The 24,327-nt window shown below is 37.0% G+C and overlaps 1 protein-coding gene across 2 annotated transcripts in view; it reads right to left on the bottom strand.

Annotated features, from left to right (window-relative positions):
- LOC111869071 (cullin-3-A) overlaps positions 1-24,327 on the bottom strand; it is a 42,935-nt gene that overhangs the window by 8,636 nt on the left and 9,972 nt on the right. For both annotated transcript variants that reach the window (XM_023860286.2, XM_023860278.2), the window contains 11 exons: positions 20,465-20,662; positions 16,797-16,982; positions 12,202-12,405; positions 10,578-10,757; positions 9,290-9,484; positions 8,517-8,693; positions 6,300-6,470; positions 5,129-5,236; positions 3,737-3,861; positions 2,525-2,777; positions 326-495 (listed from right to left, as the gene is read on the bottom strand). In XM_023860286.2, the coding sequence (XP_023716054.1) occupies positions 326-495; positions 2,525-2,777; positions 3,737-3,861; positions 5,129-5,236; positions 6,300-6,470; positions 8,517-8,693; positions 9,290-9,484; positions 10,578-10,757; positions 12,202-12,405; positions 16,797-16,982; positions 20,465-20,662 (1,967 nt within the window). The remainder of the gene's footprint in view (positions 1-325; positions 496-2,524; positions 2,778-3,736; positions 3,862-5,128; positions 5,237-6,299; positions 6,471-8,516; positions 8,694-9,289; positions 9,485-10,577; positions 10,758-12,201; positions 12,406-16,796; positions 16,983-20,464; positions 20,663-24,327) is intronic.

Below are 24,327 nucleotides of genomic sequence, written 5' to 3'. Positions count from 1 at the left end.
GGACTGATGCATATTTAAGTGAACTCAGACCATACAACATATAATGTAAGAAGAATCAAGATGTCTCCCTGAAGCATCAATGAAAATTCAAGCATTAAAGTGAGACCAATAAACCTGATAAGACAGTCCAGTTCTAGAAGAAGAAAAGGTCTGAAGAAAGAACAACTGTTTTTCCTGAATATAAGAGATAGTTAAACTTGAAAGGGCTGAAAATGTATGGCATAATTATAAAAACAAACGAATATTTCACATATAATTCAGGAATTTTCTGGCTTATGACAAAATAATTAACATGATATTGAGTCTCATAAACAAAAACACTTACCTATGAAGTTTTGAAGTGAAAGAGTCATTCACAAAAAATATATGGTTTGGCTCAATATCTTTTGTTTTCGGGGTTTTAATTAGGATCCTCTGTGTAGCTTTTCCCATAGCTAAAGACTGCAAGGCACGGATCAAATCTCTTTCTGGTATATCTGTTTCACTCTGGATTTCCTGAAAATAAAAACCCAGGGCCAGTTTTCTTAGTAATTCATGATACAAGTGATAGAAGCAGCAGCAGTGAAACAAGGTATAGTAGTAGTAGTAGTAGTAGTAGTAGAAGTAGTAGAAGAAGAAGAAGAGTAGCAGCAGCAGCAATAGTAGTGGTGGTGGTGGTGGTGGTGGTGAAACCCATTTGGAGTACAAGCCAACTTTAGGCTACAAGATGGAGTTATGAGTCTCCTCAGCTTGATCTCATCTCCAGATTGGTTTATCTCTGTACTGCTTGATCATATTACTCGGGCGGTACCAGGCCTGACTGACAGATTAAAACCTCTGTCTTTGTTAAAGCTTCTGTGGTGAAGTCTATTTCAACAGCCTCCTTCATCAAGTGGCACATGTAACCTGAAGCTTTGCCTAGTATGAAGATGCTGTTAAAGTTGATATGGAGTACTGTTTCAGTCTATGTTCTGAGACAGCAGAAGTCTTGTATGTCAGGAAAAAAAGGAAGGAAGAAAGAAAGGACAGATAAAAAAAGAGAAATCTAGTATAAAAATGCCTCCAAGAACTAGAAAATGATGAATTCAGACACTAAAGAGGGAAAAATGTATACAAAATGTAACATGAAAACTGAACTGATTTATAAACTGTCCATTTTTAATGCACTGTAATTCTGGTAATTCATCGAGAGAATTAGTAAAAGTGAAATTATTTTTGTACTGCATTCCTGTTCCTGTAATTCATCTGCAATGAAGGACAGCATGTCTTTCTTTCATTTCTTTCCCTTTCTCCAATTAAATGGTCATCAAGGCTGGCTTTGTGGAATACACCATCATGTTTTGAAGCAGATAAGGGTTTAGTCAGTTCTCTGAATAGCGTGTGAAAAACATTCTGCTGTGATTCTGCCTCACTGCAGTAATGGCATGTGAAAAGCAAGATCTGTTAGACTTAAGTATGTAATTTAAACTCCTCTGTGGCTATAGTAGCATTTCATAGCATAATACTGTCACATGATAGAGTGATTACAGATCAGGTTTAGATTGATAATCATAACTACAAGTATTTTTTTTTGCTAGTGGGGTGGGACTAAGTCCCTTGCACTGCGGCCACTTCTGGAGCATTGTACCAGCCCCAGATGATGAGGGTGATTGTGGAGCAATTGGTAGAATGAAGATTGGCAGGGGAAACTGAAGTACTTGGAGAAAACCCGCCCCAACACCACTTTGTCCACCACAAATCCCATTTGAACAGACCCAGGATCGAACCCGGGCCACCGCGGTGGGAAGCCAGTGACTAACCACTTGAGCTATGGCATGGCCCTAAATACAAGTAAGGATTATGCTCTCACTGTTCTACACACTTCACAAACCAATATAGGTCACACTAGGTCTTCTCAATATGTTATAGTCTTCACTAGCCATTGCTTCATAGCGGATTACAACTGCAGACATTCCCCTTCGCCGGGGTTCCCAACTGTCCCCAGCCTCAGCTACCTGCTTCTCACAGCAAAATCTAACAACAGCTGCAGCCCAACGGTTAACCGACTGACTGACTTGTCCTGCTGATAACATCTTGGCATGGACCACATAGAAAATACCACTCCTCAGCTGCAGTGCAACTGTTGCTGTTCAATTTCTGCCTTTGTGTCTACTGGAGGAGCTGCCACTATGAACGGCTGTTGTACAGTTGCTTATTTCATAACTGTTGCCTAGCTATGGGTCTACATGTCACAATATTGATGTCAAGAGGATATAAAGCTATTCAGGTTCCTGCTGTCAACACAATGCCTAACAGAGACCTGCAAAAATGTGCAGAACTACATTTTTTGTGACTGTACAGTAAAATTTGATACCACACTGTGCATGCAGAGAAACTGTAAAGGTAGTTAGGTTCCTCATGTCACGGAACAGCCTGACGGGGACTTGCAACAATGTGCAGAACTGCACTTTTCACTGACTGACAGAGGTGGGAGAGGGGGCCCACATGTATTATTTTAGTGTGTCATGTTATCACAAAGATTGGGAACCCCTACTGTATGGCATACCTCATAATTGAGCTTGTCCCTGTTGTTGAAAAGCATGAGAACACACATCTGATACGTCGATACTTGAATGATGTGTTTACGAGGTCCACTGCTTCGCTGTGATGATACAGACACCGAGTTCGTTGAAGAACTAGCCCCATCTTTGCCCTCACCTTCCTCTTTACGTGGTCCATAAAAAACCGCATTTAAGTCTGAGGAACCTAACTGCGGCTGCAACGTTAGCTGTCGACCACTGTGTTTTGCAAGGTAGAATCTGTTTAAAAATTTACAACAAAACTCAAGTTGTCATCTAATACATGGATACTTAAATATATTTAAAGCATTCTAGCTGTTCATGTATGTTACCACACAATAAAACATATTCGCAATCTATACTGTATGTTAAAACAAAACCGTTTAACAAATTGTAAAGAAAAAGATACATATGAACAAAGAAATTCATTTACATATGCAAGTGAAACACTGTCCTAATAATGACACATCATCATTTTATTTTATACACAAGCAGCCTCGTACATACTAACAACAGTCAACCTTAGGATGATAAAGAACAAACATAGGAAGGGGGGGACAAACATGGATACTACAAAACGAAAATAAAACGGAACGAAGAGAGAGTTTTTATTCTCAAACAAACACATTTTAGTGTGACTGATATGCAACAGAATGGTATACATTTACTTATGCTCTAGTGCAGGTGGCAGTTTCAATAAGTGATCGACTGTCATGATTCTAATGTCATTTTAAATAAAAGACAGATTGTGAACAGTTTTAGGTTACCTTAGAGACGGAAATGAATGAGCAAGCGATAACCTCAATGCAACAGGATGCTCAACTATAATATTATGTCTCAGAAGATTGTACTCTTCATAACCATTGCTGTGAGAACTACAAATCCTACATATTTAAATGTTTGACTTCTCATATTTTAGAAATGCATGTGTGATATGAAACTGAATCTTCATTATGCATTTTGCTTCCTTAACAAATGAGAAAGACAGACAGACAGATAGAAAAGCAAAATTTTAGCATGGGGTACTCAAAAATGATGAAGATATTTAATACCAGAGAAAAAATATAAATTACTCTTTTAAATTACTATTTTCTGAGCATACACTTCCACAGGTAAATCTAGTAACATATAAATTAGGGTACTGCTATGAGTAAGAAATACAGAACCTTTTACTTCACTGTCTAGTTGAATTCACTTACCTCCTGAATGCCTCAAATGCATTACGAGGAGCAGTAGGAATACTACAGTTTGGTGTGGCGCTTTGTGTTGGCCAAAAGCCAGTTGTAAGAACTCGAACACTTAAATCCACACCATGCAAATTTGTCTGAAAACAGGTGACCTTTTTTTAAATAAGGAACAATTACTTTTACGCCACAGTAGTTCATATGACATTTTGGTTTTTAACAGGAAACAGGCAAAATGTCAAATTTCAATTGCCACATTTCATCACTTTATCTTATACTATAATGATTTCAGGTGAGTAAAACGGTACTTTGCTTCAAATCAGGTGATTAAAACAGGCACTTCGTTTCAAAACAGATGTTTTCAGGTAAGAAAGTCAAAAACAAAAGCATGGAAGCCATTGAGAATTGTACAATTAAAAATAACTTGATTTTCTTGTGATGCAGACCTTCACTTTTATAAGCTTCACCCCATTATATTGTCATAGCTAGAAAAACAAAATATTTCCAGATCCTCACTGTATCCCTTCACAGTGCTGCAGCCATCTTTCTCCAGGTAACAAAACTTTCCAGTAATCAGGGTGGACGGATGGATGGACATCTAAGTAATTGTGATAATTTATCTTACATGAAATAATTATATCTTGGTGTACCAATGAATTATGAAGCGTCTCCCAGTGTTCATATAAATTAAATCTGTAATCATTAGTTCCAGCTGATATCTCAGTCAGTGTCAATAGCTTCCCATCACTACCTAAGGTTATAGTGATTCATGAATTTTGAACATTATGAAGAAATACTACATTTGTAATGAATGATATAAAATTCAGTAAAAATTCAGGACTTCACACAGAATAAAGTACTTTCACATCTGACAACTAATATGGCCAGCAAATATAATGTAACGTGTTTGGAGTAGATACTTCCATGGCAACACAATAACAGTGGGCCGCTGCGTAGACAATGCCGAAACAACCAACGCGTTTCCCCGGAGATGAACAACAGAAGGCCGTTGAGTACCAACGGATGAGATGAAACACGTTACTGCTGTAATCTATAGAGATCGTTCCCGAAGCAACGGATTGCCGAACAAGTGAGATCGAACCTTGGTAAATGGTGTCTCATATCTGGTCCGCAGAACACCTACATAAGTTCAGAGTGACAGAGCTGCAGGACTACAGTTGAGATCTAGTTGCCATACAAGACAGTTGGAAGATAGCCGCTGCAGAATACAATTACGGTGATAACAATTGTAAGAGTGAATGTCAAATAAAGATTCGCTGAATCCGAGACCCACGTGAATTTATTTGTTGCGTGACATACACAACATGTGACAATATAATAAAACTTTATATATTCATCTAACATTATTACTTCTATGAGTAAAATAATGTATTTTGATTTCCTTACCCCTGATGTTAAAACATGATCTTTGAATTCTTCCATTATTGTATTGGATACTGTCATGTCCTTGAACATACCTTCCAGCTTTGAGGTGAACTGGCAACCACACTCAGTCTAAAAAGTAATACAGAGCAAATTAGAGAATAACTTATACAAAAACACAATACAATGACAAAATTACTGCAAACACATTAAGAACTGCTATGGCTTATGAAGAGTAACAGGAGAATGCACACACAACCAAAAATTAACAACCACCATTAACAATCTACAACCACATGTAATATACATTCTTGCAATGGTTCATGTATAAAACACATGACAAGCAATTAATTTCATAAACATTACCAAATTCTGTACCAAACACCTTTCAATTTGAAAACTATTCTAATCTTTGTGATTCAGTGTGCAGCTATAAATGGCTATTCCACACCATCTTTAAAATTAGATTTTACAATTTTCTAAATTAAGCACATAGAATAGGGACATGTGAAATAAGTCAGCTCTTGTCTACTCCTTGAAAATAAGTTTGATGTGAGAACAATGAGTTTTGTCGTTCACTGGATCATGCTGAGAAAATAGTAAAGTATTTCTGATCTGAGCACTTACTAAGTTTTCAAAGAGCCTTTATTTTGTAAGCAGTCATATATAATTAAAGGTATAATCTCAACAAACCTGAAATATCCTAACCTGTCCTGCCATATACTCATAATATGGAATGGAAATTTTGTTTTTTTTTATATTGCAGTTGTGTTTCATTTCTTTTGCCCCACAACACAAAAGTCTATGTTGCTATTGCAGTTTTAATTTCATGGGACAGAGAGTTTCCAAAAGCATTTCTTTCTGTACCTGTGTTTCACCTCTCTCTATGCTCATATTTATCAGCACAATAAATGATAACTTTAATGTATTTGTCAGAAGGTTTTGCTTATGGGAAATGCTTTCACTGATTTCAAAAGAAAGTTTCAGTAAAATAAATTTCCTTCATTTATGTATCTGCCTACACATTCAAAACACAGAGCAAATAATCATGTGACATTTGTATGAGTATCATTACTTACTTTTGTAGATTTTATAATCATTACAAGCTTTACAGTCTATAAATAAACAAGTAGGATAGATTTCATAAAGCTCCTTCTCCAAGTTATCCAACAAATATTTGAAAATAGTACCTTACCTTCAACTTAGAGATCATGTTCTTTTCACTGTCATCACTCACAGACTTATTCAGCAATAACCTCTTGGCTAAGTGCTGTTTGTAATAGCGTTCAAACACATCCTTCTCTTGCAAGAATCTGAACAGGACCATAGTCTTGTCCAGCACCATCTCAATTTCCTGTTCTGTCATCTATGTAAGAAAAAGCAAGAGGACAGAACACAGTAAGAAGAAATATGAAGGCATGAAAAATAAGCATACATAAAATTTAGTTCCTCATATATAAATAAATGATGATCTGTTCATAATACAATTGGAGAGGAACACCAAATATATTTAAAAATATGACTGACAATTTATTGAGTGACACAAAGAACTGAAAATATTATGTTTTGCTTACTAAACTGTGTCTAAAATATCTGAGTTTACATCAACAACAGATAATGACATAAATCATTGCATCATCATCACCACCATCCTCGTCGTCGTCATCATCATCAGCATCATCAGAAACTTGCTATATTTCATTTTCAACATATGATGGGAACCCAAATCACAAACTCAAGAGATCTCGCTGAATACGGGAATTTTCTTCCATAAGGTTGCCTGCTGAAGGTATGATATACCCTCATATATGTTTGAGGTCTGACAAGTGGCCTAGGAAACTAAAAAACAAACCTCTAAGAATGATAACATATAATCCGGTGATATTTAATCCAATGGAAAATATAAATTCTGCTTATTAAAGAACAATATGCAGGACTGCAATGAACTTCCAAATGCTTTGCAGTACTCTGTATCAATTTCATCATATTTTTCATTGATGAGGTTATTTACAGTCTTTTTCTTTCTAAATGCAGTTCTTGGAACTCCAGTTTAAACATTGTTCAGACATCACTAAAACACAGAAAATGGTGTACTGCAGAAGGCAATACACAGAATTACCAATGGCATTATTTCAAGATCTTCTGGAAAAGAATGAATTTGGCAATCCTTTAACTCCAAGAATTATAAGTACCTTCCAATATTTTATATTTTACTGACATCTTCCAACAGGTACAATTTCAATGTACACAAATTTCATGTGAATCTGTTTTTATACAAAAATCTTCCCATTCAATTTTTAGTAAAGACCAAAAATATAAAGAAACTATTGACCTGAAACAGTAAAATTTGGATTCACAAGCAGCTAAAATGAATGGTATTAAAGTTAGCAGTTTTCCAAAGAGAATTCAAAGCAGTTTTCCAAAGGAGAGACAAGAACATAATGCAACAACCATTTTTGGGAATGCAACTATTGCATAAGTCACTGAATACATGCACACCTTCTTCTTGATGGGAACAAAACATTTTTCAGATATACAGAAAAATTAAATGCTTGTATTCAGACAGGAATATCATGCAAACTGGACAATCCACCCATGGGTAATAGAGAATACAGTGTGTTCTGAAATCATTACTTGAGGTTTCTCTGAGAATCAAAAGATTTTAATATGGAACAGGAAAATAATAAACATACAAGAAACTAGTGAAATGCTACATTTGGAGCATTGCTTTGTATGGGGCTGAAACATGGACACTTAGGGCAGTAGATCAGAAACATGTGGAAAGTTTCGAAATGTGGTGTTGGAGAAGGATGGAGAAGATCAGTTGGACCGATTATGTGAGAAATGAAGAAGTGTTAATTAGAGTCAGTGAGCAGAGGAATATCCTACACGAAATAAGAAAACGGAAGGCTAATTGGATTGGTCATGTTTTACGCAGAAACTGCCTTCTAAAAGAAGTTATTGAAGGAAAGATAGACGGGCGGATAGAAGTGACAAGATGACGAGGAACAAGACATAAGAAGATTCTGGATGACCTTGGGGACAGAAGAGGATACTGTCATTTGAAGGAGAAAGCTCTAGATCGCATTAAGTGTAGGAATTGTTTTGGAAGAGACTGTGGACCTGTCGTCTGACAGATTACTGATGATGATGATGATAAGAATTTATTATACAGCGATTCAAACAGAAACCACAGGTGAATGATAAATGAAACCAACAATCTAATTTAAAGTAACACTGCTGAAAATACATCATGGGTACATTTGCAAGCACAAAAGGTGAATATTTTGCACAGATCACAATCCTGTCAAAGATTTTCTTATGTAACACATAATATAAATATGAATTTAGTTTACAAAAATAATTCATGCACTGGTTAAGTGTCAATGAATAATACAAAAATATTACTTACTCCTTTTACCCCTTTCTTCAGTTTGTCATCAATGAAGAGAGAGAGGTACTCCGGTGACTTGGGATTCAAGTTGAGAAAATGTTCAAAGTCTGATGCTATCATCTGCTTGAAGATCTTATCATTGTTGAAAGAATTATGGAGGAAATGATCAAACCTATCTTTGAGGTCAAGTAGATTCTGCAAAGAGAATTTCCTATCGACTTCAGTAACATACATAAAACATATAAATTCTAACAGAAGACTTTCTTCTAACAAATGTGGGGCTACTTATGCTGAGTTTTTGAGAAGATTGTTACAAAGTACATCTGGCATTCAAGTTTTAACATTATAGAACTAACATTTTCCATACTAGTATTCTGCAACACATCATACTGGAAACTGTGCACTGGAAAAGCATCATGATCTTCAAAAGATGGCCAGTGTAGTGCTTATTACAGTAAGAAACCTTGAATAAGAGACAGTATTGCCTTGAAAGCTTAAGTAACATCAATTTAAATTAAGTAAAAAGTAAAAAAGTAAAGCTATCCCTGTAACACAGGGTTGTGAGACGTTGAGGCTCCCAAATTATCTAGACAATCAGCTCAAAGACGGCAGTAAGGTTGTCAGCCTTACGTGCTGGCCACGCTTTACTCCCCAGGAAAATTATTTAAATGAAGTGATGTAACAATCTCATTCTATGAGAAAATCAAGAAATAAATTAACATGATTCTTATTAAAAAATAGGGAAACAGAGATAAAGGAGAAAAGAGGTATAATTATGATATGTAACTTACCTGAACAAAATTGATGGCATTGGTTCCTCCCTCATCTTCTTGAACAAGAGCCTTGCCCTGCTCTCTCAGGTACTGACTTACACAATCAGCCATCGTCTTAAGACCATCTGTTACTCTGCTAAACAGTTTGTACATACATGCTAGATCTTCAGTCTTCTGATTCTTCAGCATGTGAACAACACCAGAATTCTCCATCTAAAAATACAAATTCAATTCAAATTTGATATGCAAAATGTAAGATGCACACTGATATTTACTCTTGACACATATATAACTAATATGGGAACTAAAACTGATGCTGCACCTGAGATTCACTTGCTTTACAATTCAACCACTTAATTTTATAAGCTCGGAAACTGTACCCCGGGTAAAGGTACAAAGGTAAAGATATCCCTGTGCTTAATTAATTAAGCACCACACCAAGAAGATCTGTGGGGAATGGAGGTATAGCTCCACCATTCTTGACCTTGGCGCTAGATGGAGGTAAGCAGTCAGCTTCACATACCCACCAAAATTCTCCCAGTAAAGAGCTCCCAATCCCCATTTTATATGAGGCTGGATGAGCCCCAAACCAGGCTAGTCATTGTAAAGAATAGATAAATCTTTTTCTCCTGTCAGGAATGCGGCCTGCAGCCCATCGCTGTGTGACAGACCAGAATGAAACAAATAAGAAAAAAAATTACTCAATAGTAACTGGCTTAAACCATGGTAAAATTATGATATAATTCTATTTAATGTTTTTCCTCATTTACCATTCAATTGCAATGAACCAGAGTCAATAATCCTGGTGTCAAACTACCTTCATTTAAGATTTCCTTCAATTTAATGTTCAAATCCATTGTTCCTAAAAACCAATAAATGGTGGTTTCAATCTACAACAGTAAAATGGAAAGATAAAACAAACTTTTAATCATAAGACTGCACTGAAACTGCATTAACCCCTCTGCATCTTTCCCCACTTTAGGTAGCCTGCCATAGGAGAACAGATCATAACTACTATAGATACTCGTTGCAGATTCTTCCAAAGTCAGGATACCCAGCTCTGAACCCACAACCTCACAAATATCAGGAGGTGTACTAACAACTTGACCACACTTTCATTAGCAGTGTACAAATAGTTCAAAACCAAGATACTATTGGAAGAATATGGTACTGTGAACACAGTAATAAACTTTCAAGTTCCTTAAAATGTGGGGAACTTGTTTGTTGAATAGGTGATTATCAGTTCCACAGTATTATTTAATGGAAATAAAAGTGAATGAAAGGGAATGAATTATACTGCCCCCACCTCCACAATTGTTTTCATATGTTTCTTTATTAGCTCCTCTTCAACAACTTCTACAATCCTTGGTTCTGTTGAAACATCTAGATAATGTTTTGCTCTCTCTGCTTCTTCATTTATTCGAGCTTCTACTTTCTTAATGTACACGGATGCACTGTTTTCAGCAAGGAACTTCTGGCTTTCCAACTGAAACACAAAGTAATGGACAATAATTCTGAAGACACAAACATCACATAAAAGGAGAAAGTTATGGAACACTTGAAACAAAATTACAAATGTGATCAACTGTAAACACAAAATCCTTCACTGGCCCAGTCATATACAAAGATATACTAATCCAATTTCTCTTGTCATAAATTATGTTCAATACAGTTTTCCCCAATTCCATTTTCTTCATCAACATTATAATTATGTATGGTAATGTACTACAAAGCACAGTACATGGCAAATATTCTGTAGTAGGAATTTTGTAAGATTGTCAGTTGGAAAATGGGAGTATGTTGATGACATTTCTGTCAATAACAGTTTCATATTCTTTCGGCTTTTTGACAGCAAGAAGGGTCTACAGAGTTATATCCTCTCAACTAACAATCCTTCTTATTGTTCACCAGTCCCACTACCCTAGATTCAGTTCTCTCTCCCTCCTAATTCTATGGATCTGAGAGCCATCTCAATTTCTCACAATTCCACATCCCTCTGATTATGATCAATACTGGGACTCTGAAAAGTCAATTTTTCTCACATATCCTGTTCACCATGGATATGAGTGAAGACAATCCTGGCAATGCACCCATACAACCTAACTGCATTGTCATCCTACTCACACCACTTCTAAAAATGGAGGCAGCGTGTTCCTCCAAAATGGTGGTATTCACCTATAAGACTGCACAGTGTCACAACCCAGAAGACTACAATCTATGCAATGAATGCAATGAGAATCTTGCAAATGATGGCTAATACATAAATAATTAAAATAAAATTAAATGCTTGGGCCATCTCCAATTATCTAAATCCCCTTGAATATACACTACTACAAAGAAACATAAATGTTTTTGCATAAAAATATATGAATCATGAGACTCAAATTGCACTAATGGCTGATTATATGCTAATATGCACAGGGAAGTTTTAACAGAGCTATCTTTTTTGAGCAACAAAAGTAACAATATAACTCATTACAGGAATATACTGTCACAATTGGAATACAGAATTTATTGTTAAAAGTATAATAATTACAATATATGTTCTGTCAATATCTCTTTTGCTCATTCTGTGTCTGTAGACAGTTTTATCATAAAGAGTTTCAACAGCACAAATATTTTTTAGTGCAAAATGTGAAAACCAATCTGGTTGTGACAGGATTTAAATACCCCATACAAAGTAAGTCTGGTCAAAACATTAACTTTGGCCATTTGAAAATCCCATTGATAAAAGTCAACAGTTTATAATTTATAGATTAAAACTATCTTTCATGACTTGAGCTTGCAAATACACACACACACACACACATATTACAAGAAAGGAGATCGTGAGAAAATAATTTCCACTTCCTTTATCCATACTATATTCCACATGTAGATTCCTACTTCCCCTGCTTGCAGTGTATTGTATGAAGTTTCTGCCAACTTACTCTATAGAACTCTGCTGACTGCTGAAGGAATGGTCTCTCAAAATCCTCTTCATAAACAGACCTACTGTTGATCCCAAGCACCATGAGCATTTGACAGGCATTTTTAATGGCAATTCTATCCACCACCTCACCTTTCCTCTCTCGCATAACCATGTCTAATAATGTTTCACGAAGATGATCCCTTATACAGCCATATCGGACCACCTGCAAGTTAACCATCCAGAGACAATAGGTTAAAAGGTATCTAAGGTGATACATAAAGTGGTTGCCAAAGATTCAACAGGTTGCTAAATATTCTTCATTGTAATGATAAAAAAAATGACAAATCTGTTTTCAATAATATATTTGTTTTAGATACTGGTGCATATAACCCCAGTAAAAGAAAGAGTGCTTCTTAAAACATGTAAACTTTATGCAGTCACAAGTGATTAAATACTATAGGATATTTGTGTATAATGGGGGCAGTCTACACAACAATATTTGTGAAAAACAAAATACACACTATTGTATCAACATCTGTTTCCATTTTGCTGTTGACGCTATACGTTTCGGCTCTCATATTGGGCCATCGTCAGGCATACAATGGTACTAGTTCTAGTCCTTGAATTGCATCTAATTTCAATATGGATCCATAGTGTTCTTGTGGGTTTTAAATGAATAAACTGAATTTTCAGTTAAAACATAAATACTTAGGCAGCAAAATTTAGAATTAAAAATTAACATTAAAATTGTACAGAAATAAGATATTTTCTCTAATAAATCTCTTTAAAACTCTGTGACTGCTACAAGTTGACATGCTTATCTGGTGGTAGAAACAATTATAGTGTGGGGCGCCTGGGCAACAGGATCTTCTCTCATAAATTAGGTCATGTGGTTTTGACCTTACTATTGTCCCATATAAGACACACAACAGGATGCATACTATTAAGATGATCAAATACTTCTAACACACTGGTAAACATGTCTTTCAATATCATACATTTTTCTTACACACTTTCACACCTATTTACATGTAATTTTCATTTATACAAGGTGTGGCAATAAAGAACCCGGATTACTTTTATGACTCATTTCCGGCCACGTCATTGACGAAGAGGAGGGTAGGGCATTGACCCTTGGACTTCCCTCTACCGTCACACAAAGTTTCATTCACGTGCATCGGTTAGTCTGGCCGCGACCATTGTTAGAAGCGGATCGTGTTTCTGAGCTCCGTCGGAATAATGCTGAGTGCTAATGCAGAACAACGTGCTAACATCAAATTCCTCACAAAACTTGGAAAATCTGCCACTGAAACTTACAATTTGTTGACAGAAGTATATGGTGATCAGTGTCTATCTCGCACGCAAGTTTTCGAGTGGTTTAAGAAGTTTATGGAGGGTAGGAAAAACGTCGGGAACGATCCAAAATCGGGCCGTCCTCCCACTGCGAAAACTCCAGAGAATGTGGAGAAGGTCGCTAGAATTGTTCGAAGAGATCGTCGACTGAGCATTCGAGCAATTTCTGAACTTACGAACATCAATAAGGAAAGTGTTAGACAGATTTTGCACGACGATCTGGGCATGAAAAAGGTGTGTGCTAAAGTGGTGCCAAAAATCCTTACCCCCCAGCAAAAGGAACATCGAGTGAATTGCTGTGTTGACACTCTTGAAAACATTGAAAATGATCCTGATTTCTTCCAAAACGTAATTACGTGTGACGAAACTTGGATTCTTCAATATGATCCAGAGACTAAGCGACAATCCATGCATTGGAAGAGCCCCAAATCCCCTAGGAAGAAGAAAGCGCGCATGAGCAAGTCCAAATTCAAAGCAATGATGATTGTTTTTTTCGATATCCGGGGGGTAATCTACATTGATTGGGTGCCTGAAGGTCAGACTGTCAATCAGGTTTATTATAAAAATGTTTTGACGTACCTCCGTGAACGTGTGCGACGAAGGAGACCAGACATGTGGAAGAATGCCTCATGGGTTCTTCATCACGACAACGCGCCAGCACACAACGCGCTATCTGTGAAGAGGTATTTGGCAAAAAACAACATTCCAGTGATGGAACATCCACCGTATTCTCCGGACCTAGCACCGTGCGACTTTTTTCTCTTCCCAAAAATCAAGTCTGCGCTGAAAGGGACCAGGTTCGAGTCCGTGGATGCAGTGAAAGCAAAAGCGACGCAACTCTTGAAGAGCATAACACAAGATGACCTGCAGCACTGCTTCCAACAGTGGAAAATTCGCATGGAGCGGTGTAGGGATCGGGGAGGGGACTACATTGAAGGGGATAACATTTCGACTGTCTGATTTTTTTTTAATAAAGGGTTAGAGCATGAATCCGGTTTCTTTATTGCCACACCTTGTATATCTTCCAACAGAATGGACACAATGTCTCATCACAAATATTACAACCTTTCAATTTAATTTAAGCATTATGTTTTTTCCAGTTTTTATTCCTGCACCTCCCCTACAGTTTGACTGTAATCAGACGTCAGACAATTGAGGACTTGTTCAATATCTGAGAGGCAGTTTAATTCTTTGCATATCATATGTGGTGACCTGACAACTGTCCACAGACTTAAGAGATCCATAAGTAGGTTGCCTCCAAAAAGTGAAAGTGGTTGACCAAGACTATGAGGTTTGTTACCCGGGCAATATTCGTCTTTTCTTTTATGCTGGTTATTTACTGATGCTGTATCATAACTACACAGCACTGATGATGTAATGATTAATAAATGTGGACAGTTTGTGGAATAAGAATGGAAGGGGTAACCCAGGTAATCAGAAAAAAAAGCTCCACCAGCAAGGTTAACACAGAGGTTCAGCAACATAATTAATCTGTTGTATTATTTACAAAAAGACATTTTTCTCATCAGATGAGACAAAAATCTTTCCTTGCAAGCATGCAATAAGTTCAATTAACAATTCTGTTCAATAAATATACCAGAAAAATTACTACAAAAATTTGATCACAATCCAGATCCACAATATATGTCTTCCTTGAGAAGCTGATCAACTGAGAAAAATATTCCTGTTTTCTTTATAAACCACCAAAATTCATTATGATTTATAAAAGAGGTGAATTTATCCAGAATAATGTACCCTTCTACCCATATTTAGGTCTCCCAAGTAGTCTCTTCCCCCAAAGTTTTCCAGCTGAAATTTCAGACACATTTCTTATGGGTTAATCAATGCCACTTTCAACATCAAGACTATATAGTGTCAGATGGTAGGATGACAGACAAACTGGGAAAAATTTGAAAGGAAATGGCTATGGCCTAATGGAGCTACCATCCTAGCATACGCCTGGATGGAGTGACGAAAAACAATGAAAACATGTCAGAATGCTGTCCTCCTAGCCAAAATTTGAACCAAGCACCTCCTGAATAAAAAGCTAGAGTGTTACCTTTAAGCCAACTTGTTTAGTATCCATTTCTCATCCCCCCCCCCAGTATGCTGCACCTCCCATCTCATATATTCCTCAACTTTAAACCTCTATAATGAAGAGTATAAATTATTATACTAACAATTATATAATTTTCTCTTTCCTCTTGTTATTTAAACGGTGATCTCCTGGTTTATGACACTGCGCAGTATGAAAAATCTGTTGCCTCCAATTTCAGGGTACATGGAGGCTGCAAGTTCCTTCAAAACACTGGTTAGCCACCTCCAGACTACACAATGTCATAAATCAGATGACCATAATACACTCTTCACCATCATAACAACCTCAAATACCTTTTGTTACGTTCTTCCTTTACCCAGATATTCTACCACACACTCTTTTCTCAAATATCTTCAGTCTATGTAAGTTTTGAGGTTTTCACGGCGATGACTATGAAGAAAGTCGTCTTCTGGGTTTAGGCGCCATGTATTCTTGGTTTAGGCCAAAACTAAGAATACACGGCGCCTAAACCCAGAAGACGACTTTCTTCATCTTCAGTCTATGTTCCTCCTCTGGGGTCAGACATGAAGTTACAGCATACAACATTTTTAAATTAATTTAAATCAACTTTCAATCTTCAATTTTTAGTTCCACATATAATCAGCTTTCAATCTTCAATTTTTAGTTCCACATATAACTTGTATTTAAATCAACATCTAGATACTAGAATATAAATGTACATAGAATGTAGTCACTTTAAGCCCATGTATGTAAATATGTATACACGCTTTACAATTCAATAACGAAAATGTGTAAATCACAACACCTGAGGATGACCCTATAGGGGTCAAAACATGTAGTGGAACATAAGTTAATAAATTATAGTTGCGTTGACGGTGGAATTTGTATTATGAAGTTTCATACTCATATATTGCAACAATGGGCAATATTACTTAACATTCAAGATTTTTGATAGGAGGCAGAAAGATGAAAGGTTCAGGGCTGTAATTTTAATCTGCTGATGTTGTTTCTAAGTATCTGAACTCTTTCACATTTTCAGGCAATTTATTAGCCATCTTAATATTATGACCTCATTGTTAGCTTCTAACAGTGTTCCTGTGATTTTTTTAGTTTCAAGTTTTCATTACATAAATTACAATCATCAGCACACAGAGATGACCACAGATGGCATCTAGTTCTCCCTAAAATGGAATCTCACTTACCTGATCTCTGAAAATGATGAGCCCAAGGTTATATACATTGTCTACATCATTTTGCTGAACATACACACGATCCATGTACATTAATATGTCCCTGATCATCACCATGGATGTCTGGTGGTCATTCCATGCTTGGTTTAATGTCTGGAGAAAGTTGTTATGTAAAGCCTTCAAGACATCTTCTCTAACCTAAAAAAAGTAAACATAACAACCTAAAGAAAGTGAACATAACAGAAAAATTCCTGAAAACCTTATGAAATTTCAACAGAAACTCAGAAAAAAATGTCACATTTAAACAAAAGGATTGAGAAAACAAAACGTTCTTCATCAATGTTATAAAGAATAGAGAATAAAAAAATACCCTTTTAATAACTTCTAAGTAATCAATATCTTGTTAGTGAGCCTGAAATCTCACTTTCAAATAAATTAGTTAAGTATAGTATCATCTTAAACCACAGCTTTTATAGTTGAACATAACACTCACATAAGTGTGATAAGAAAACTTGCCTATATATTGTGACATGACAGCGGAAAGCTGGAGCAATTGAAGAACAGACGTGAGATTCCTAGGCATCAGTGTGGTAAACATGTTTCCGCGGCAACAGATGCTGATACAACAATGAAGGAAACAGTGTTTTCTACGCAGCCTGTGCTGAGGTTATATAATTAGGGCCAACTGGCCTGAATTGCACTGATCCCTGTGTGGAGGTTGGATCGAATACCTCCACTATATCCCTGCGAGTCGTAAGAGGTGATGAAAAGGGCCCCCCTTGCTTGGGGGTATAACAAGGCACTCTGTTCCTGGGGGATATAAATACCGGGACCTAGCCATCCAGTCTGGGGGAGTCTCAAATCACAGACAGTAAAATGTGGTCATAAGTCAGACCTGAGAACGACTGTGCTGGCAAAGACCAGCAGCAATTGTAAATGACAGACCCATCCTCTCATCAGAGAGGATATCATGTAAGGATTATGACTGCAAGTGTTCAGTTGAAAAAGAAACTCATGGTCATGAGTCTCAAGGGGCTTGTCACCAAGACAAGCTGACTGGTGGTAAACCGCTAGTTGTAAAGCAGCTCTGACTTTGACTCTCTGAGTTGCACTGTTAGCAGCCATTATCTGGCAATGACTGGTGAACAAACAGAAGACTTTATGTGTATTGTAGCTTTAGTGATTTAAAGTGAGCAAGTGAAACTGTTATAGTTATTTCTAGTTAAAAGTTATGAACATCCCATAAATCCAAACCCCATTTCTAATCACTAACACATGACAGTATGTTACTGTGTAGGATATTTAACAATATGATACATCAACTTCACATTCTCACATATGCACAAACTTACATTCAACTCTACTGCCCTCAAATTAAAGTTTTTTATTTCTGTAAAAGCATATCTTGTTTAGCTGCTCTGAGGCAGTGATTAGTATCGATGATTCAAGATAAAAATTTAACTTTACTTCAACTTGCAGTTGTCAAACCTAATCTGAATGTTCACAACAATTCTAAAGCTATGAAAACTTCAAAACAGCAGCCTAATACAAACAGTGCTATATGAAAGTTTTAGATATGAATACTTTCTTATAAGAAATGCACATACACTCATAAAAATAAACCCACAAAATAAATAAAAAATAAAAGGCAGCTACACACATGGGGATGGTATTAAACAGGTATTTCATTTATGCATGATGTTTGTCTGCTATATAAATACAATCACCTCACACTGACAGCAATTTCACATTACAGCCTAGGGAACTAAAAAAAAATCTATATATTTTTATGAATGAGTATGGCCTTGAGTAGAAGTGATATTTTTGATTAATTTAAAAAGTTCCATTTGGTCCTTTACACATTTCTTCTGGGATCTGGCACCATGTACATGTGGTGTTAACCGACGTTTCGGAGGAACGTAACGCCTCCATCTTCAGGGTAGAAGGAAAAATATAAGAAATCCGCAGGCGAAGAGACCGTGAGAACTGGTAAAAGCAGACTGGTGTTGGAAATATACACAGCTATGTGANGGGGGGGGGTTAAGAGAACAGATGAGAGGCTTGCATGACTTGCTGAGACAAGATAGAGGAGCTTCAGCATACTCTATGATCCATTTTAATGTCATCCTCCCATCTACTATGCTTTACTACATTCAGAATTAGTACATTTCCCCACTTACATTGGTAATCACCTGAATATGAAACAGCTCCAGCTACAAGATGTCTCAGAAAACAACAATCAGGCCAATTACATACACCAAAAGTTCATGTGGATTTTCCTGAACATCACCTGCACTGTATCAGTTATCATATGAAACACTGAGATTCACAATGCCAAAACCTTATCATACCGTCACATATTAGTGACCAGACACAGGGCTTGGAATGCTAATTGGATTTATTGAACACTTGTAACTGCAAATAATTATCATATTTTCACTAATTTACACAATTAAATCACTAAGCACCCACTGAGTCTCAGTCTGCTATGTCTTCACTGGTCATTGCTCTGTTACTGCCTTCACTAAGCAACACTAGGTTGCAGGTGCTAACCATGGAGGTTCTCCACAGCCAACCACAAACTGCTCACTTAGAGCTCATGAACTGCAATCACCAACTGCTGACTCAAGACTTTCCACTAGTCTTGATTATATAGCCTCAGGTCAGACCTAAGAGAAAACACCACCTCCAACAGCTCCTCTGCTGCTGTGTGGGCGAGCCATTGCCTAGGGGCAGCTCACTTGTTTATTGAATTGTTACCTAGCAATGGATGACTTCTTTTGCTAAACTATTCCATCATGTCAAAATACACATTTCAGTACAATTACACACACAGCTGTGAAGGATATCTATTTACAGGCACAATTCCCAATAATCTGAACTTGAAACAAAGACATTTATAATGTTCACATATTATGTCAATCTCAGTATAACATCAACAAGTGTGAATATTCTGCAAGGCATACAAGTACCTCAATAACAGATTCAACCACATGCAATGACAACCAAACAAGTTCTTTTAAACCAAAGTTTCAATGCTGGGAAGTTAATTAAAAAGATATGAAAGCCTGTGATATAAGAAAATCAACACTGGAATAAACAAATGATGAAAACAGGGTTACGTATATTTCATAATTAACAACCACAGTTTTCATCCAAATCTATGGATGAAAGAATAATATACAATTTTAGCTTGAACTGTAACAAATTTAGAGTTCACTTAATGTTCCTTACAAGTGGCTTTTCGCAACTTTTTACAGAACGGAAATTCATAATATGAAAAAATATGAATGAAATAAACCCCATGCTAATTACATAAAAATGGTGGAAGCAGGTGTAGACACATAAGATGTTATGTGTAACATTAAATTTCTTTCCTGGACAAAGCATTATAAGCATAAATTTAAAAAGTTAAATTTTCTAAGATATTATGCAGAACAAATTCTCAGTGTAAGGTAAAACCTAAACAGATTAGAATAACCCATTTTTCTCTTGCGTTTGATCCGCTTCCTAAATCTTTATCTGGCACATATACAATACTAACTTCATAACAGGTTCAAAAATTTCAAAACAACATGCTTTCTTGGAAGTCTTGAAGAATATAGACACTCAGACCTGTAATCTACATACAACTGTGATTTAAATCACATCACGGCCATAAACAGTTATAAGTACCTCACCTTTGACTCTAAATGCTGTGTCACAACTTCCTTCAGTCCAGTATACAGACGCTCACCATGCTTATGAAGTACCATAGTGTAAGCATTTCTGTAGAGTTCCTCAAAACTGAGACCTGAGTTATTTTTCTTCTGTATTTCCTGTATTGCATTTTTCAGTAAAGCCCAAATGCTCTCCACATACTTCTCATCCATTGTCATCTGCAGTGAAAGGAAAAGATAATTTTACACATGTAGTTTATGCCACTGCACTGTTCATGTATCACTGATTTTGAACTTTTCTTTAGAAAATACCATTAAGAAGGTATAGGAAAACCAGGTGGGCCTGAAATTAAATGGGACACACTAGCTGCTGGTTTATGCTAATGATGCAAATCTACTGGAAGATAATATACATCCTAACACAAAGAAAAACACAGAAGCTCTAACTGATCCTAGTAAGCAGGTTGGTGTAGAATTAATCACAGAGAAAACTACATAAATGTGGAAAATTTCAAATATTTGGGAATTACAGTAACAAACCAAAATTTGATTCATTAGGAAATTAAGAGCAGACAGAATTTGCGTAATGCTTGCTACCATTCAGTTCAGAAGTTTTGTCTTCTCATCTGCTGTCTTTGATTATCAACTGTCGATTTTCAACTTGCGACTGTACAGCACGTTTTTACTGCCTTGGAAACATGTTTACCAGCCACTGTCTAGCAATGGGTGTCTCTTCTGTGCCCACTATTCCAGCTTTAACCCATCGTGTATTAATATGCTGTGTCTACGACAGTTCTATGAATGACTGTATATAAGTAAGACATGACATACCAATTAACTGATGCTATCCCTTTTAAATTCATTCCCTTTGGCAGTTATACATGAAAGCTTTGTTTTCAGCCACATCTGGAAGTATTTCTGGAATGCACCTCCTGATATAATTTAGCGTGTGTGATATATGCTACTGGGGCCCCTCCAATGACCCAAAACACATCCCTTTCAGCGAAGTTCTTACAATCAGGAATAAAAGTAAATCACACTTAGCCAAATCAGGAGAACAGAGGGCATGTTCTGTGAGAAACATTGATTTCTCTTTCAGAAACTGCCTCACCAATACTGCAGTGAGCCAGTGCATTGGTACCACCTTAGCAAAAACCTTTTTCATTTGGAGGCTGATGGTTATAACCTGATGAAGACTTTTTATCAATCCACAATTATCCTTCTGCTATAAATCTGTAATTCTTTCAATGGTATGATCAAGCTGCTACACTTTATCAATATCTGCATCAGTTTCACTGTTGTCTGCTAGCCCAATCCAAAGTAACACAGTCATCTTCTCCACCTTCAGAAAAATATTTGTTTTTAAAAAATTCCTCCCTACAACACTGTAAGCACCTTATAAATTTCTTCTACAATATTTTACTTCTTGTGGCTGTTTTCTTCAATTTCAGCAGAAATTTGGAATTAATGTGCTGTTCAAAGAAATCATGTGACATCTTCATGTCATCAAAGCACAAAATGCTTTTCCTTCATTACACACTGTGAGCCACCAAACAGGCTGTCTAGAGGTATTCAGAAGGCACTAAGTCTGACTCTCTACCAGGACACCAGCTGTTCTGACTGAGGTTTCTCACAGTTTTCCCCAGTCCCATCAGGCAAATTCCAAGACAGCACCTCAATTAGGCCACAACTCCTTCCTTCCAAACACTTTCCAATTCATTAATCACCCTACCACCTGACACCATATATTCTAGCTATTGAAAGTGTTGCTAAATAAATGATGACGACAACGACTGAGCCACACAATAAATGCACATGCATATGCAACTGCTCTAACGACAGTTGAAGTAACATGTTATAGCCAAGGCAATGGCTAACAACAGTCTGCTTGCACCTGTTCTCACTGCCTATTCTCTTGTGGATTTTCTTATTTTTCCTTCTTCTACCCCGAAGCTGGAGGCGATATGTTCCTCCAAAACGTCAGCTAACACCACATTCACATGGTGCCACATCCCAGAAGACTGCTTTCTTCATAGTCACCACAGTGAAAACATCAAATCTTACAATGGCTAACAAGTTTCCTACTTTTTCTCAGTCCTATTGGGCAAAACCACTACTACCAACATTTCGAAGTGGAGAGTGAGAGTTTAAAATCTAAACCTCTTTCTACAAATGGTCCTGGCATCACTTCACAGTTTTACTGGAATATTTTCATATTGTCACATGTTTTGCTACTGAAAACGCCGTTCGGATTGTTAAGTGGTTTATTTAACAACCTACAAATCGTAACTACAATTCACTATGACAAGGTTGCAGGTTTACACACTTTACAAACCCTACTCACAAATCTCTTCATACTATCACGATTCACTCGTTACAACTGAACTTGGTGACTTCTACAATTCAACTGTCTTCGGCAGCTGCTATATTTTAACTGCCTCCTTAGTCAAAGTCAAAGTCAAAGTCACATTGCGACTGATGTCCAGTCAGTCAGTAAGTCTTGGTGTCGAGCCCCAATCTGGGGGCTCATGACCAGATATTAATTATTACCATCTGACAGTTACGATCTTCTTTTCGTGGGGCGCCCTCTCTGACGAGAGGATGGATCTTTCTTTTGTATATGCTTCTGGTGCTCACCAGTGCAGTCCTTCTCAGATCCGAGTCCTTGGGACTCGCGACCATATTTTACTGTCTCAGATTTGAGACTTTCCTTTTCATCACCTCCTACGACTCGCAAGGTCACAGTGGAGGTATTCGACCCTGCCTCCACATGGGGTTAACTGGCTCCTTAGGCAATGTAGTTCTCTTATAAACCCTCAGCCAGACAACGGGAAAACGCCTCGCTTCCTTGTTGCCTAGTCGCCGTGTTTGCAAGGCGCTGTTGGGCAACGCTGCCGAGAGTTGTTTATTGATGCATAGCAACCGCGGCATCCTCCGCTATGTCACCGCGGGGGAGGGGGGCGGAGTGTTGGCTGGCCTGTTACCGCAGTAGCGACAGCGCTCCGATGTTGTTACGTCACCATTGGCGGGGGAGGGAATGTCCTCCATAGCCCAATATGTCACAATATTAATGATCTGAGGGATTTAAAGCTATAGAATCAGTGGTCTGTGACAGACTAGCTTTTATATTGAACTTCACAAAAATCACTAAAACTGTTCAAAAATTAAAGTGAGCCTGGCATTGCAGCACCTTGAAATTGTCCTTTCAATAAATGAGGCCAAAAAACAAACCATATAAGTGAAACAAAAAATTTCATCTGGGTTGCACCACCATATAGTCTGACAAGTGGAATGTGTTTTGAGGGAACATACTGCCTCCATCTTCAGAGCGGCAGTTGGTATCACCTATCAGACTACACAAATGTCATAAACAGAACACTGCAACATGAATCTTCACTGGCATGAAAACCACAAATTATATAAATAAGAAATTACTCTGTATGTCTAATAAAGAGGTAAACATTAGCATTCAAACTATGCCAAAATAGGTTCTAACTCTTTGTAATACAGACATAAATGATGTCTATGTGACCAACTAAATCCATCACACATCTCCACTGATAGAACTCCAACCATCATATATCCTCATTTTGAAAGATTATACGACGATACACAGCATTAACTGTTATGTGCCAGTAATTATTTTAGTGGGACTTATGTTTTGTGCACATTGTAATATGCTTATAATCAATTAGTGACCACATATATTATATTTAAGCATCCTGTTGCACTCTATACGATAATGCTTATAATCAATTAGTGACCACATATATTATATTTAAGCATCCTGTTGCACTCTATACGATAAATGATATAATGACACAAATTCCGTCCCAAGTGCAAACAATATATTATGTGTCCTTGATCTTGTTCACCCACACTAC

The sequence above is a fragment of the Cryptotermes secundus genome, unplaced genomic scaffold (genome assembly GCF_002891405.2).
Source record: "Cryptotermes secundus unplaced genomic scaffold, Csec_1.0 scaffold404, whole genome shotgun sequence".
Classification (NCBI taxonomy): domain Eukaryota; kingdom Metazoa; phylum Arthropoda; class Insecta; order Blattodea; family Kalotermitidae; genus Cryptotermes; species Cryptotermes secundus.
Note: the sequence above shows the minus strand (reverse complement) of the source record. Positions and strands in the feature narration are given on the sequence as shown.